The 16,389-nt window shown below is 44.6% G+C and overlaps 1 protein-coding gene and 2 non-coding genes across 3 annotated transcripts; all 3 read right to left on the reverse strand.

The window, feature by feature from the left end:
- Positions 1-589: 589 nt before the first annotated feature.
- On the reverse strand, positions 590-8,324 carry LOC123078888 (splicing factor, suppressor of white-apricot homolog). Its single transcript, XM_044501532.1, has 5 exons — positions 7,896-8,324; positions 7,007-7,149; positions 5,785-6,582; positions 3,081-4,433; positions 590-1,916 (listed from the first exon to the last, which is right to left on the reverse strand). Exons 1-5 carry the CDS (start codon positions 8,191-8,193, stop codon positions 972-974), a joined length of 3,537 nt encoding a protein of 1,178 aa, XP_044357467.1. The 5' UTR covers positions 8,194-8,324; the 3' UTR covers positions 590-971.
- LOC123081227 (small nucleolar RNA snoR101) lies at positions 4,679-4,741 on the reverse strand. The gene has a single exon (XR_006438702.1). It is a non-coding gene; the product is annotated as a small nucleolar RNA snoR101 (small nucleolar RNA).
- Positions 5,167-5,229, reverse strand: LOC123081226 (small nucleolar RNA snoR101). The gene has a single exon (XR_006438701.1). It is a non-coding gene; the product is annotated as a small nucleolar RNA snoR101 (small nucleolar RNA).
- Positions 8,325-16,389: the final 8,065 nt, after the last annotated feature.

Here is a 16,389-nt window from a genome sequence, read left to right on the forward strand (position 1 = left end):
AATTTCTAGTATTCCTGTCTGATCCCGCTGAGAATTCACATATGACGGCAGGAGCAGCACCGGGTCGCTTCATCAATGGTGGGTATGCCGAAGGCGGCAACTGTGTGAATGCAGATGCAAAAAAACATCACATTCACAATTGTTCTGTCATCTACTTTGCACAAACGGTTATCAAAACATCATGAGGCACCTTTTACAACAAACTCCACATCCATTTATGTTAGCAAAGCCAAGGCAGACTGACAGTGCATAATCAACCGGTTTCAGTTGAGAAGGGTTAGCTAGCAAAAGGTACTAAAAAATACCCTTTTGAAATTTGTGAAATTTAGTGTCGGGTCCAATGCACCTATGATCCAAGGATATACTTGAAACTAGCTCTATATCTTCCATGACAACATCCTTGCTGATGGGGTATCTCTCTCCAACATGGATATCTAAAACAATTATGTACTCGACCATTTGTGATGCTATGCTATAATATCAGGGAGACATGGAACACATGGAGTATTAGAATGACACCTAATGAGTATTGGAGATCAGGAGATGCTCTTATATCAAAGAGGCATCAACTGAACTACTGAAGCCTATCTTAAAATTAGCTTCTTTATTCAATGAAAAGGATGGATATAGAAGGACATAATAGTTGCACTAATAGAAGATCCATAAAACTACATATGATAGACGTATTGCCATGCATGTTTGCACCAAAATAGGACGGCCAAGACAATCTCCCTCAAAAAAAAATCTCATACAAGATCACCAACCTGGTCAGCCTTGTGAACAATATGCACAAGACCTTCTGATGCCAAAGGGATCAGGCACGGAGAGAACATCGTAGCAAGCAAAATCGTCACAAGTAAGATCGGATCTAAAATCAAATTGAGCGTCTCGAGAGGCCCTACTATCCAGATGTAGGCGCCTGCGCTGATTAGCTATCCATTTATCGGTGCAACTGTCGTGGACTCCAAACTTCATTGACTCGAGCACTTTAGCATTCGCCACAAGAACTTGGCAAAATTCACATCCGGCTGCTTGCCCTCGTAGTGCTTGAACACCACCTCTGTGAGATGGAGCTCAAGGCACGTGATAGGATCTTGCGGGTTGTAACCATGTCCATCATTTTTCGAACACGTCCCCAGAGAGGATGTGATGTACAGTTTCGTCAGGTAAGGGAAGCATCTCAGCAAGTCGATGACAGCACCAAGATGAGGTTCACAAGCCTTTAGAACCAAAATCCTCACGTTGCGCATAGTTGTTCTGAAGCTTTCCAGAACCAATTCCTCGCAGTTTCTGAATGAGTCCAAGATCTCCACTTTCTGTGCGTCGGGTAACCGGACGAACATCGGGGTGTAAGTGTAATTGCCACTACGGAAGTCCCGAAACGTGATGAGTCTTTCCAGCCGAGGGGCGTTCTCGATGACTACTCCAACCGTGCAGCCATTCTCGATGATCCTGAGAGACGGTGAGTTGATCAGCACCCGGACAATGCCAGATGGCCCAGATCTACGGAGAACGTCGATCAGCAGGCTCTCGAGCGCAGGGCAGCCGGAGAGCACGCCTTGGAGGTCGTCGTTGGGGATGGTCACGTGATGGAGGACGAGCCTTTTCAGTTGCCGAAAGATGAGCGCACGGGGCGCGTCCTCGGGGAAGCGGCAGAAGTCGAAGGTGGCGGCCCGGACGGTCGCCGCGAAGCGGATCACGGGCAGCGGCAGCGGATCTTGGCCTCTGTTGCTGTAGCTGATGATCTCGATCTCCTCGAGGTTGCTGAGGGCGGGGTACGTGAGCCAGCCGCCGAGCGTGTCGTGGATGTCGCTGTCGCTGATGTAGAAGTAGTCGTGGCGGAGGGAGAGGCGGCGGATGGAGCCCCGGTGCTTGGATAGGATCTTGGAGATGACGGCGATAAGCTGGCGCTCGTTCTTGCGGAGGCGGTTGCGGTTGAGGCCACGCCGGTCGGAGGGGCAGGAGAGGAGGTAATCCCAGCGCCTATTCCTGACGATGTCGCAGTCGTCGAGGTTGAGCGGGGAGGAGCGCCAGAGGTGGCGCCAGCGACGGGAGAGGGCGGTGGTGCGCGCGCCGTCGTCCGTGGGTAGGAGGGAGATGATGGTGCCCAGGATCTCGTCGGGGAGGAGGCTGACAAAGTCGTGCTCGTCCGGTTCCGCCGCCATGGCCATGCCCGGTACGCTGGACGCTCGTAGGGTTTTGAGTTGTTAGCGATAGCGCAGGTGTTGTACTAGCAAAACTTTGGCAACAAATCGAGCAATGGCTTAAATAATAAGCGTTTTTCTTTTCTTTTCTTTTGGAACGGAAAATAATAAGCGTTTCAGGTACTTTTCTGTAGGATCGGCACAAAAACAAATACCGAGTGCTGGGTTGTAACAAAATCAGTATTCGATCTGGTGCCGTTATAGCATACGAACAAAACAAACACGCTGGATACGGTGTTCAGATAGAAGCAGACTACGTTTTTTTTTTAAGCAGAAGCAGACTACGTTTGAGATCGTAACAACTTGAAACTATGTCTGGAATGTATACTAAACAATACTATGTTATAACGGCAGTAAATTTTGCTCTCTGTTGTTTCTTTAGATCAACAAGATAGAACATACACTCCCTTGGTAGGTATAGTTCCCTGGAATGTATTTACTAAACAATATGTTCACGGTGCAACATTTTCTTCAGGAAACTTCGTCGGCAGCTAAAGAGTCAAGATATATAACCACTTCAAGCAAGATATACTCCCTCGGGCACAAAACTATCGTAGTGTCAAAAAGTACATTACATTTTGGGACTGAGGAAGTATCATTTGAAAACGGTAAAAAGATTAGCAGTAATCATGCTATGCTATAATGCTTCTGTGTGCGCCAGCAGAAGCAAGTAGGCGCTATAAATGCAGACCACAGTGCCAGGCAATGGGATATTTTAACAGACAAATGCTTGAACAAAATAAAGGAACTGGACTGTAACAAATAAGGCGCCAAATGGAAAAGAACATGATAGTACAGTGTTACATCACAACGCGCAGTGTATTACAGTGTCTCTAATAGCATCGCCCTAATTTTCGCCTTCAGCTCATCTGGGACCTGAGTTACCGCCTGCGAAGATTGAGCAGTGTCGCTAGGGGGCTGCTCTGATCCATGCCTGTGCTCAGGCGTGTTTTGGGAGGCTTCAACACGGCCAAGAGTTTGCTCATTGAGATATCCGTCATCCTTGTGTTTCCTTTTGGAACCAGAGCGATGGCTCCTCCGGTGCCTCCTATGCTCGTCATCTTCAACATAGTGATGATCGTCCCTATGCCGATGCCTTGACTTGGAACTGCGTAGCTCATCTTCCGAAGAGCTATGATCGTGCCTATACTCCCTTTCCTTGGAGTGCTGCTTGTGCTTATGTCTGTGTGCATCCTTACTGTGGCCTCTTGAACGCTCCGAACGATGCCTCTTCCTTGAGTGTTTATAACTTTCCTCCTCCAAATCATCTTTGTCCTCATCAGATTCTGGATGATGCTTTCTGTACTTGCGTGCCCTGTTCTGCTCGTCATCAGAGTCTTTCTCCTGCTTGAGCATATTCGAACCTTCACGTTCAAAACGCACAGAGCTACCTTCCCGTTCAAAACGCACAGAGCTACCTTCCCGTTCAGTAGCCAAAGGTTCTGGAGGCACGGGGAGGTTCGAATTAGCAGGAGCGGCCCTTGCAGATTCATTAGTTATCTCACTTGTCACCAGATCGCTCTTGTTGCCACCACCCTTAATAATTGAAGTGAACATCCTTGCACGCCGAAGCCTCTCAGCCTTCAGCTTCTGCTCATTTGTCATGGAAGCTTCAGAAGAATCTGCCTCTTTAGAGGCGGCAACAGCAACTGCTTTTGCGATTGTATTTGTGATCCAATCATCATCGATAATTCCAATACCTTCCTTCTTTAGCTGATCACTACTTGTGACTGATGTGCCAGGCTCACTATTTGAAGCAGGTTTGGACACTGCACCTGAGCCCTGTATATGGCGAATGTCACTCGTGTCTTTTAGCGTGTTAGGTTGAGGATTGGCAGGCCCCAGTCCACGAGTAGCCGCCATAACAATAGCAGCAGCTTCATCTGCAGTGACCGTCCGAGGAAGTTCCTTCTTGGCCCCACCAGTGAACAACTGGAATTTCCCCTCCCCTTGTTTGTCAGATAGCTGCTTCTGTGATGGTTCCGCAGAGCTTCTATCAGAAGTGCTTGAGTCCTTGTTAGCACTTCCCCGTCCCTTGCTTTTAGTTACTTCCTTGTCATGGCCACTCTCTCGGAGGTCTGAAGAACTTCTATCCTTGCGCTCCATAGACCTTCTGTCTTTACGTTCTGAACTCCTCCTGTCTCTGCGCTCTGAAGAACTCCTCCTGTCTTGGCGCTCTGAAGAGCTCCTTCTGTCCCTGTGCTCTGAAGAACCACCACGGGACTTGGACTGCACAGCAAATTCAGGAAACACAGTAAAGAGCGGTTACAATTTGCATTGGTGCGAGCCACGGTATCCAAACAAAGTCTTGTATCTTAGAAATTTAGAAACAGTTCCAGTATTAAACTTCGATAATAACAAGAAAACCATAAATCAATGCTTATAGGCAATGCCAGAAAACATAGTGATGCAATACCGTTAAACCAAATACTTCAGTACTTGGCTGGAAATATGAACAAAGAGGAAAAAGGCAGTGCATCAGTGATTCGTAGTGTCCACAGAAGAACTTACTGAAGTTCAGAGATCAAGTGTAAGACATCATGTGCACTTGGAAGTAAAGGCCAAGGAAACAAGCAATCTTGGCATAAGCAGGCTATAAGCATATAAGATGAATATTCACTAAAACCCGATGATGGTATACATTCGACAGAAAATATAGAACAGCACATATAGAAGAAACAATCAAACCAACGCAACTTATAGTTTACAAAAATACATGTGTAAGGAAAATGAAGTGCACCTTACACATGTGTTTTTGTAAGTGCACCTTACACATGTGTTTTTGTAAACACATGTGCAAGGAAAATGAAGTGCACCAAATAGTCAATAAAAAAATGAAGTGCACCAGAATTTTTAAAAACTTTCCAAACTAAGAAGAAAACCATGACATCAATCAAATCATATACACAGTTGAATAAAATATCTGTGTATCAATTGGAATTGAATAAATAACAATAAATTGTGCATCAGGATTGATATAGTGTCCACATGAACTTACCTGAAGTTCAGAGATCAAGTGTAAGACATCATGTGCACTTAAGAAAGAAAAAAAATCAGGCAATTTTAGCATGAAAGGTAATCAGAAGTTCAAGCATGGGTAAATAACTTAATACTCATTCTACAAGACGTTGAAACTTTAAGTGTCAGTGTGTCACAGAATGGAAGACAAAGCAGTAGCCGGACAAAAGCGAGTGATCCAAAAGAACAAAGGAGACAAAAAATAAACCTCAGAAACTGAAGAACGTTAGGCCAAAGCTTATACAGTATTTATTTCATTACAGCATTGGCGGCTGCTGCAACTTTTAAACGAACATGCCCATTGGTTCACAGCTCACTCTTTTAAACAAAGCATGAATGATGAAACGACCGATTAATGGTGTGAAATCTGACAAATGTTTAGTCAAATAGAACTCCGCAAAATATGGGTGTGAAGGGAAGGAGTACAGATTGCAAATGCTTAGCCCAATTAAACTATCTGACAAATGTCTAAAAAATTGACTTCTATCAAACAGGTCAAGAAAGGGAAAGTTATGCAAATATTACGTCCTAAAAAATAAAAGATGAGTGTGATCCAAATTACCTCTTGGGTTTCCTGAAGCATCCTGAGATAGTACGAGTGATATGGATTAGACGGCAGAAGAAATGGAAACCTCCCTGTCATCCTGTCTTGCTCAATGAGCTTTTGTTCAAACTCCTTCCCGTTCCTGAGAATAAACTCAACTATTTTCTCCATTGTGCCCTTCAAAAAGGATGGTGGTTCCAGTATCATTTCTTTTGTGTCAGACACACCTAATTTAGAGTTGTCAGACTTGGTAGAAGTGGTTAACACTGTCATGGCATCTTTAACCTTCTCCCGCTGAGCAGCAACAATGCTGTTTCCAGCAATTGTTGGGTTCTTCTTGGTGAAAATAGGTTTATCCTTTACTAAAGTGGCTGCTTCTATAGTTACTGTCTGGTCTTTTTTCACTTCGTTGTCATGTACAAGGAATGATGAGCCTTTGTGGACATTGTCATGCAAAGCGTCATTTCCAGGATCCTTGCCTTTTGAACTAGCTGGAAGCACGCATTCATCCTCATCTCCAGACTCGTAGACGGCCCCAAGCAATGATAAAGCTCCGCTTGACGAGGCAGCATTCTCACTCTCACCCATAACAATTTTGTTGCCTTTATTGGTGTCAGCATCAGAGCCATCTTTCAACAGCTGAGGATGATCAACAATGTAGCGGAAGTAGCTGTGGAGATGATGGTCAGGCATCAAGAATCCAAATGTTGGATTACTTCCCTGCTTCACCCTTAACACAATCTCTGATTGTCCCCCATGCTCACTGACAAATAGAGCAGTTCTTGCAATTATCTGATGCACCTTCTCGGAGGGAGGCTGCAAATTAAAAATTATGACAAGAAAAGTGTCTCAGTAATGGTATGAGAGCAGAAAATCACAACCATATGACTTAAACACAACTGGAGTAGTACAGAACTGGTACAGCATAGTAAAATTAAGAACAGCTATCCCGTTGCAGTATTCTCTTCTTTTATTATATGTACCATTTACATCATTCTAATCCCACCTGCCTATTCCTTACGTCAAGATAGATCGTAAGGAAACAATGTGGATCACTAGTAGGAACTTCATCTCTGCTCCAACCATCTGAAATAGACATTTAATCCTTAGAAGAACATATGCACCTTGGACAATTATTGCTGGATCAACTGAAGAAGATTAATAAAAATGTATGAAGTGGAAAAATAATATGACAGAATGCATATATGATGAGAGCAGACAGTAGGCTTTGTGCACTCACCAGCTTATTCAACAGGCTTTCTGACACAGGAAAAGATGGGCGATAAGAAGAGATTGAATCATTCGGATCATCAGAACCAGCAGGTCCCCCATATGAGAAAGCGACAGCATTATAACTGGCCTGCCCAGTATCTGTCCCGTTTCCTGCAGAAAGAAAAGATGCCAGTTTGGGTATTGTTACATAACAATCAAGACACAGAAACTAAGATTGAGTGGAGAAGAAAAATGCAGATCCAAAGATACATCTCAGGAGAAATCGAAGAAAGCCCCTTACTTTGAACAGATTAAAGATGCTCATCAAATAAAATCAAGCATCCTTCCTGCAAACTTACAGAAGAATATGACAAGAAATATAATAGGAGTTCAACTAGCACCACTACCTTTGCCACATGTGCCAGTTTCATTAGGTAAAACTGGAAAAAAAAATATACCAACTACTGTTGCTCATATACGTGGTAGACAGTACAGCTACTATAGGAAACCAGCAGATGCAATATTAACTTTGTTGCAGACAAACAATAGCAAGAGACCACCGAGTTATTTTACATTCTTAGCATTTCACAGATATTTCTCCGGACATATCTCAGTGTCATAGCGCACCAAATTCAACATTTACTCCAACTGAGCCACCCAAACTTCAGCTCATACAGACCAACTCTCTTCTGACATCATAGGCAAATAGCATATGGGGACATTTGAAAAGAAAACATTATTTGGCATCAACCTTCTATAAGATACGATGGTTCCATTTCCCTAGACCCCTCTCAGAATGCTCAAAGTCCACAGACTTACGCTAACGGCGTCCAATTACATAAGAATGGTAAAAACAGCTGTTGACGACATAGAGTGGCGTCATATACAATAAGCACAGAGGGTGGAGGGGTTTATACCTGAAGGAGACGCGTCTCCGGTGCCGACGCCGGCGGTGAGGTCGAGGAAGCGCTCGCGGTCAAGCTCGGCCTCGGACACGCCGTCGGGAGAGGGGGTGGAGAGGAGGGCCACGGAGTAGGCGCGGTTTGAACGAGGAGGGACGCGGTCGAGGAGGTGGCGGACGTCGTGACGGTCAAGGAGGAGATCGGCCGCGCCGGCGGCGGACCAGGGGACGAGGGAACCGCCGGAGTTTACGACCTCCGCCGCCGCGTCGTCGTCAAAGAGCAACGCGTGCCGTCCCACGATCTGCAGATCCATGGGCGATGGTTTCGTCTGCCTTCGCCTCCGCTCGGAGTCTGCTCAGCGAGGCGGCGGGGCCGTATTGGGAGAGCTAGATGGAGAGCTCGTCTGCTAGGGTTTCGATGGAAAGACGTGCACAAGCGAAAAAGGTGTGACCCAGTTTTACCTTTTTGCAAATTGCCCCTCGTATCTCTACGAATATGAATAACAAACACGGAATTGATTTGTTTAGCTAGAAAGAGTTCAGGCCAGTCGTAGTGGAAATATGATACTAATGTACTCCCTCCGTTTCTAAATACTTGTCTTTCTAGGTTCTAAAATATGACTACATACGGAGTAAAATGAGTGAATCTACACTCTAAAATATGTCTACATACATCCGTATGTGATAGTCATTTGAAATGTCTAGAAAGACAAATATTTAGGAACGGAGGGAGTATAATGTAAGATACTCCCTTCATTCCCTTATACAAGGCCACTATCAAAAAATACACTTTGCATCTATACAAGGCAGCCAACAGTAATCGAGACAAAAATTAATGATGTTTTCTCATACTAGCAACTTGTTTCCTATTCCTTCTTTGCATGCATATGGCATATTAATGATCCCGGTTAACAAAAATAAAAGTTGGCTTGCAAAGTGGTCATTAAATTTTACTTTGGTACCTGTAATTTGAGTCCGTGGCCTTGTATAAGGGAATGGAGGGAGTACTACATTCATAGTGCATAGTATCATATGTTAGTATTATAGAGAACTTTATTTATTGTACACATAGTATCACATCATTTAATATGATACGGTATCATGATATGATACTCAGTCATCTCTTTCATTTAATTATATGCCACCTCATCAAATTTGCCTAGTTGGCATGCATGATACTACCTATGATACTCCTATTACGGGCAGCCTCATTCAAAGTATGGCATTTTGGATCTCGGCCTTTTTGAAAAAATCAAAATTCAACATTTTTTATTTTAGAAAAATCTGAAAAAAAAATTGTACAAACAAACAAGGAAAATGTTTGGGCCGGTCTCACCGCGACCGCAATCACCATGTGGGTCCACGCGCCGCTTCGAACAACCTTTTCCTTTCGCGAGTGGCACCCATCCATTTTCCACCACTACCTTTTCTTTTTCCCCACCACAACCTCCGCCGCCTGCTGCCGCAACAATGACGCCCAGCAGGAGCTGCATTGCAGCTTGGGGGGCTAACCACCACGCGGGGGGTGCGGCGAGCACCAACGGAGCTGCAGCGGAGGATGCAGCAAATCGACGCGGTTGCAACTTTTTGGAGTGAACCACGGCGCGGCGACGTGACGTCGATGCTGGTTTTTTGTTGCAACAAGCACTAATAGGGCTACGGCGGCGATGCAGCAAACCGACACCGGCATGGTTACAACCCCCGGCATGGTGTGAAACGGTGGCATCTATCAAAATGTTGGAACCGGCACCAGCATTGCTACCAGCACGATCACCATTTGATGGAATTGCCGATATCACTTCTTTTATACGGACCAGAAGCACTTTCCTGGAACCGGCATCGGCGTCCGCTGCAACCGGTGAGGGACATGCTGGAACCAACGCCCACTAGTGTTAGAACCAGAAAGCATCTTCATCGGCGACGTGTTTTTTTGCTGGAACGGGCTTAATTATTTGTTGGAATCGACTAGCTTTTTTTGCTACAATCAAGCTTCTTTGAGTTTGCTGCTATGGTGTTTTTGCTGTAATGGGCTTATGCTTTTGCTGGAACCGACTAGCTTTTTGGCTACAATTAGACTTCTTTGAGTTTGCTGCTATGGTGTTTTTGCTGGAATAGACTTAATTTTTTTGCTAGAACCGATTAGCTATTTTGCTACAGTCAGACATCTTTGAGTATGCCTCTATGGTGTTTTTGTTGGAAGCGGATTTTCGTTTCGCTTCAGACCATCCTAAGACTTTTGTTTGCTGAGTTTCACTTGGATACGGTAGTGCTAGTAGACAACGACGGCAATTCAGTGCCGGTAGCGCGCGAGATGCTGCAAGCATGGCGACTCCACGCTGGAACCGCCCGACATTACAGCGCATCCATGGTGCCCGTGCGCTAGTTGCAATCCCGGCGGCCACGGGGGTCGAGATCTTGTTGGCGCTCATCGGCCATGGCGACGACAGCGCAGACAGTACCCTTTCACGTATGGAAGCGGCAAGAGGGGATGATGCTTTGCGGGATGATGAGCGTGGGGGAAGAAGACCACATGGGGAAGGTGTAACACCCCCTGTATTATGAGCTATAGTGATCTTTAAATTAATGCTAAGCTACTTTGTTTTGCAAAGAATGATCACGGTGGAATCATATCTCATTTCAAACTCCTTCGCTGAATTCAAATTCAATTTGCAAGTGAAATATGAAGTTGCACAAAAGTTGCTGCAAAAATAGCTCATCATTTAGCAAAAAAATCCATAACAAATGATTGTTAAGGAAAACAACTTCACCTCCAAGCCAAGATGGACTATAGCAATTAATACAATGCCATTTTAGCATTTTAAAATGATATTCTATTTGTAAAAAATCCATAATGGATTCAGTTGCCCCTCAAACTTTTTGTGGCAGTGCCAGATACTACAAATAATTTAATCTTGGGGAACGTTGCATGGAAAACAAAAAAAATCTATGCACACGCAAGATCTATCCATGGAGATGCATAGCTACGAGAGGGGGAGAGCATCTACATACCCTTGTAGATCGCTAAGCAGAAGCATTTAGGAACGCGGTTGATGTAGTTGTACAACTTCATGATCCGTTCCGATCAAGTACCGAACGCACGACACCTCCGCGTTCAGCACACGTTCAACTCGATGATGTCCTCGCCTTCTTGATCCAGCAGTAGTAGATAAGTTCTGGCAGCACAACGGCGTGGTGACGGTGGTGGTGAAAACTATTTCCGCAGGGCTTCATCAAGCACAACGGTTTAGAGCGGAGGATGAACTAGAGGGAGAGGGGGCACCGGCACACGGCTTTGGGGATTTGTGGTGTGTGGCACCCCCTCCCCTCCTCTCGTATATGTAGGTGGAGGGGAGGAGAGGCAACCCTAGGCGCACACCAAGGGGGCATGCGGCCGCCCTAGGGCGCCTGCCCTAGGCGCCCCCCTTTCCTTCTTGGCGCGTGGGGGGAAAGGAAAGGGGTCGGCTGCCTTATGGCGCCTCCCCTTCCTTCTCCCTTGCGTGGAGAAAGGCAGGAAGGGGCCAGCCCCTCCTCTTCCCTTCCCTAGGGACGGCGGCCAGAAGGTGGGCGCGCCAGCCCCCTTGTGGGCTGGTGTGCTCCCTCCTTTTGGCCCGTTAGGCCCAACAACACCCCGTTGCCTTCCGGAACCCCTTCTGGTGATCCGATAATTATCCGGTGCATTCGGAAACTCTTCTAGAGACCAAATACTATTGATGTCTACTACACAACCTTCTTCTTGTAGACGTTGTTGGGACTCCAAGTGCAGAGGTTTGTAGGATAGTAGCAAATTTCCCTTAAGTAGATGACCTAAGGTTTATCAATCTGTGGGAGGTGTAGGATGAAGATGGTCTCTCTCAAACAACCCTGCAACCAAATAACAAAGAGTCTCTTGTGTCCCCAACACACCCAATACAATGGTAAATTATATAGGTGCACTAGTTCGGCGAGGAGATGGTGATACAAGTGCAATATTGATGGTAGATATGGGTATTTGTAATCTGAAAATATAAAAACAGCAAGGTAGCAAGCGATAAAAGTGAGCAGAAACGGTATTGCAATGCTTCGAAACAAGGCCTAGGGTTCATACTTTCACTAGTGCAAGTTCTCTCAACAATGATAACATAATTAGATCATGTACCAATCCCTCAACATGCAACAAAGAGTCACTCCAAAGTCAGTAATAGCGGAGAACAAATGAAGAGATTATGGTAGGGTACGAAACCACCTCAAAGTTATTTTTTCCGATCAATCCATTGGGCTATTCCTATAAGTGTCACAAACAGCCCTAGAGTTCGTTGTAAAATAACACCTTAAGACACATATCAACCAAAACCCTAATGTCACCTCAAGTATCCGCGGGTATGATTATACGATATGCATCACACAATCTCATATTCATCTATTCAACCAACACAAAGAACTTCAAAGAGTGCCCCAAAGTTTCTACCGGAGAGTCAAGACGAAAACGTGTGCCAACCCCTATGCATAGATTCCCAAGGTCACAGATCCCGCAAGTTGATCACCAAAACATACATCAAGTGAATCAATAGAATGCCCCATTGTCACCACGGGTATCCCGCGCAAGACATACATCAAGTGTTCTCAAATCCTTAAAGACTCAATCTGATAAGATAACTTCGAAGGGAAAACTCAATCCATTACAAGAGAGTAGAGGGGGAGAAACATCATAAGATCCAACTATAGTATCAAAGCTCGCGGTACATCAAGATCGTGCCAAATCAAGAACACAAGAGAGAGAGATCAAACACATAGCTACTGGTACATACCCTCAGCCTCGAGGGTGAACTACTCCCTCCTCGTCATGGAGAGCGCCGGGATGATGAAGATGGCCACCGGTGATGATTCCCCCCCTCCGGCAGGGTGCCGGAATAGGGTCCCTATTGGTTTTTGGTGGCTATAGAGGCTTGCAGCGGCGAAACTCCCGATCTAGGTTTCTTTCTAGGGGTTTCTGTATTTATAGGAATTTTTGGCGTCGGTCTCACGTCAGGGGGGCTCCGAGTCATCCACGAGATAGGGGGCGCGCCAAGGGCGGTAGGGCACGCCCTCCACCCTCGTGGATGGCTCAGGACTCTTCTGGCCCAACTCTTTTACTCCGGGGGCTTCTTTTGGTCCATAAAAAAACATCAAAAATTGGCACGTCAATTGGACTCCGTTTGGTATTCCTTTTGTGTAAAACTCAAAAACAAGGAAAAAACAGAAACTGGTACTGGGCTCTAGGTTAATAGGTTAGTCCCAAAAATCATATAAAACAGCATATAAATGCATATAAAACATCCAAGATGGATAATATAATAGCATGGAACAATAAAAAATTATAGATACGTTGGAGACGTATCAACTATCATCCTACATATCAATCTTTACCTCCGAACCATTTCGGAGCTCCTTGTCATGTCTGTAATCTCATCCGGGACTCCGAACAACATTCGGTCACCAACATACATAACTCATATAGTACTATATCGTCAACGAACGTTAAGCGTGCGGACCCTATGGGTTCAAGAATGATGTAGACATGACCGAGACGCTTCTCCGGTCAATAACCAATAGCGCGACCTAGATGCCCATATTGGTTCCTATATATTGTACGAAGATATTTATCAGTCAAACCTTTATGACAACATACAATATTCTCCTCGATCTTCTTGGAGTTCTATTCGATGTAATCTTATTTTGCAGTGTGTTTATTGGGATCCAATGAATTGTGGGTTTATGATTAGATTATTGATGAATATTAATTGAGTCTTCTCTGAATTCTTTTATGCATGATTGCTATAGCTTTGTATTTCTCTCCGATCTATCCATTTGGTTTGGCCAACTAGATTGATTTATCGTGCGATGGGAGAGGTGCTCCGTGATGGGTTCAATCTTGCGGTGCTCAGTACCGGTGACAGAAAGGGACATGACACGCATTTGTATTATTTCACTAGGAAACGTGCCCGTGCATTGCAATGGGGATAAATGATGTCGCTTGAAGCTACGTCGGTATTTCCCCAAAGAGGAAGGGATGATGCAGCACATCGGCGGTAGGTATTTCCCTCAAATAAGAAACCAAGGTTATCGAACCAGTAGGAGAAGCAAGAAACACAACATAAACAGCCCCTGCACACAAATAACAACACCTCGCAACCCGACGTGTTAAAGAGGTTGTCAGTCCCTTTCGGGTAACGGCGCCAGAAACGGCGTGCGCATGGGAGAAAGTTGTAATAGATTGAATAAATAGATCGCAAATAAAATAAAGTGCAACAAAGTATTTTTGTATTTTTGGTTTAATAGATCTGAAAATAAATGCAAGGAAAAAGTAGATCGCAAAGGCAAATATGAGAAATAAGACCCGGGGGTCGTAGGTTTCACTAGTGGCTTCTCTCGAGAAAGATAGCAAACGATGGGTAAACAAATTAGCGTTGGGCAATTGATAGATTTTCAAATAATTATGATGATATCCAGGCAATGATCATTATATAGGCATCACAACTAGCACTTGGCACTATTTGGACTTCGCTTGAAGCTACGTCGGTATTTCCCCAAAGAGGAAGGGATGATGCAGCACAGCGGCGGTAGGTATTTCCCTCAGATATGAAACAAAGGTTATCGAACCAGCAGGAGAACCAAGCAACACAACGTAAACAACCCCTGCACACAAATAACAACACCTCGCAACCCGATGTGTTAAAGGGGTTGTTAGTCCCTTTCGGGTAACGGCGCCAGAAACGGAGTGCGGACGGGAGAAAGTTGTAATAGATTGAATAAATAGATCGCAAATAAAATAAAGTGCAGCAAAGTGTTTTTGTATTTTTGGTTTAATAGATCTGAAAATAAATGCAAGGAAAAAGTAGATCGCAAAGGCAAATATGAGAAAGAAGACCCGGGGGCCATAGGTTTCACTAGTGGCTTCTCTCGAGAAAGATAGCAAACGGTGGGTAAACAAATTACTGTTGGGCAATTGATAGAACTTCAAATAATTATGACGATATCCAGGCAATGATCATTATATAGGCATGATACATCCATTTTGCATCATGCTTTTATATCGATATTTATTGCATTATGGGCTATTATTACACGTTATGTCACAATACTTATGCCTATTCTCTCTTATTTTACAAGGTTTACATGAAGAGGGACAATGCCGGCAGCTGGAATTCTGGGCTGGAAAAGGAGCAAATATTAGAGACCTATTCTGCACAGCTCCAAAAGTCCTGAAACTTCACGGAGGCAGTTTTTGGAATTAATAAAAAATACTGGCAAAAGAATTAACCACAGGGGGGCACCCACCATCCACGAGGGTGGGGGGCGTCCCCCTGCCTCATGGGCCCCCTGGCAGGCCTCCAGTGCCCATATTTTGCTATATGAAGTCTTTAGCCCTGGAAAAAATCAGAAGGAAGCTTTCGGGACGAAGCGCCGCCGTCTCGAGGCGGAACCTTGGCGGAACCAATCTAGGGCTCCGGCGGAGCTGTTCTGCCGGGGAAACATCCCTCCGGGAGGGGGAAATCATCACCATCATCGTCACCATCAATCCTCTCATCGGGAGGGGGTCAATCTCCATCAACATCTTCAACATCACCATCTCATCTCAAACCCTAGTTCATCTCTTGTATCCAATCTTTGTCTCAAAACCTCAGATTGGTACCTGTGGGTTGCTAATAGTGTTGATTACTCCTTGTAGTTGATGCTAGTTGGTTTATTTGGTGGAAGATCATATGTTCAGATCCTTTATGCATATTAATACCCATCTGATTTTGAACATGAATATGATTTTTGAGTAGTTACGTTTGTTCTTGAGGACATGGGAGAAGTCTTGCTATAAGTAGTCATGTGAATTTGGTATTCGTTCGATATTTTGATGAGATGTATGTTGTCTTTCCTCTAGTGGTGTTATGTGAACGTCGACTACATGACACTTCACCATTATTTGGGCATGGGGAAGGCATTGGGAAGTAATAAGTAGATGATGGGTTGCTAGAGTGACAGAAGCTTAAACCCTAGTTTATGCGTTGCTTCGTAAGGGGCTGATTTGGATCCATATGTTTCATGCTATGGTTAGGTTTACCTTAATACTTCTTTTGTAGTTGCGGATGCTTGCAATAGAGGTTAATCATAAGTGGGATGCTTGCCCAAGGAAGGGCAGTACCCAAGCACCGGTCCACCCACATATCAAATTATCAAAGTAACGAACGCGAATCATATGAGCGTGATGAAAACTAGCTTGACGATAATTCCCATGTGTCCTCGGGAGCGTTTTCCTTTATATAAGAGTTTTTCAAGGCTTGTCCTTTGCTACAAAAAGGATTGGGCCACCTTGCCGCACCTTGTTTACTTTTATTACTTGTTACCCGTTACAAATTACCTTATCAGAAAACTATATGTTACCGATAATTCCAGTGCTTGCAGAGAATACCTTACTGAAAACCGCTTGTCATTTCCTTATGCTCCTCGTTTGGTTCGACACTCTTACTTATTGAAAGGACTACGATAGATCCCCTATACTTGTG

The sequence above is a fragment of the Triticum aestivum genome, chromosome 3D, assembly GCF_018294505.1.
Source record: "Triticum aestivum cultivar Chinese Spring chromosome 3D, IWGSC CS RefSeq v2.1, whole genome shotgun sequence".
In the NCBI taxonomy this organism is placed as follows: Eukaryota; Viridiplantae; Streptophyta; class Magnoliopsida; order Poales; family Poaceae; genus Triticum; species Triticum aestivum.

Bases quoted from the DNA above. Each gene is read 5' to 3' on its own strand.
- LOC123078888 (XM_044501532.1), bottom strand. From the start codon at position 8,193: ATGGATCTGCAGATCGTGGGACGGCACGCGTTGCTCTTTGACGACGAC. The intron at 7,150-7,895 runs GTATAAACCCCT...TTCTTTCTGCAG, and splicing joins CGGAGACGCGTCTCCTTCAG to GAAACGGGACAGATACTGGG. The intron at 1,917-3,080 runs GTCCCAGATGAG...CGCCTCCGCAAG, and splicing joins CTTCGCAGGCGGTAACTCAG to AACGAGCGCCAGCTTATCGC.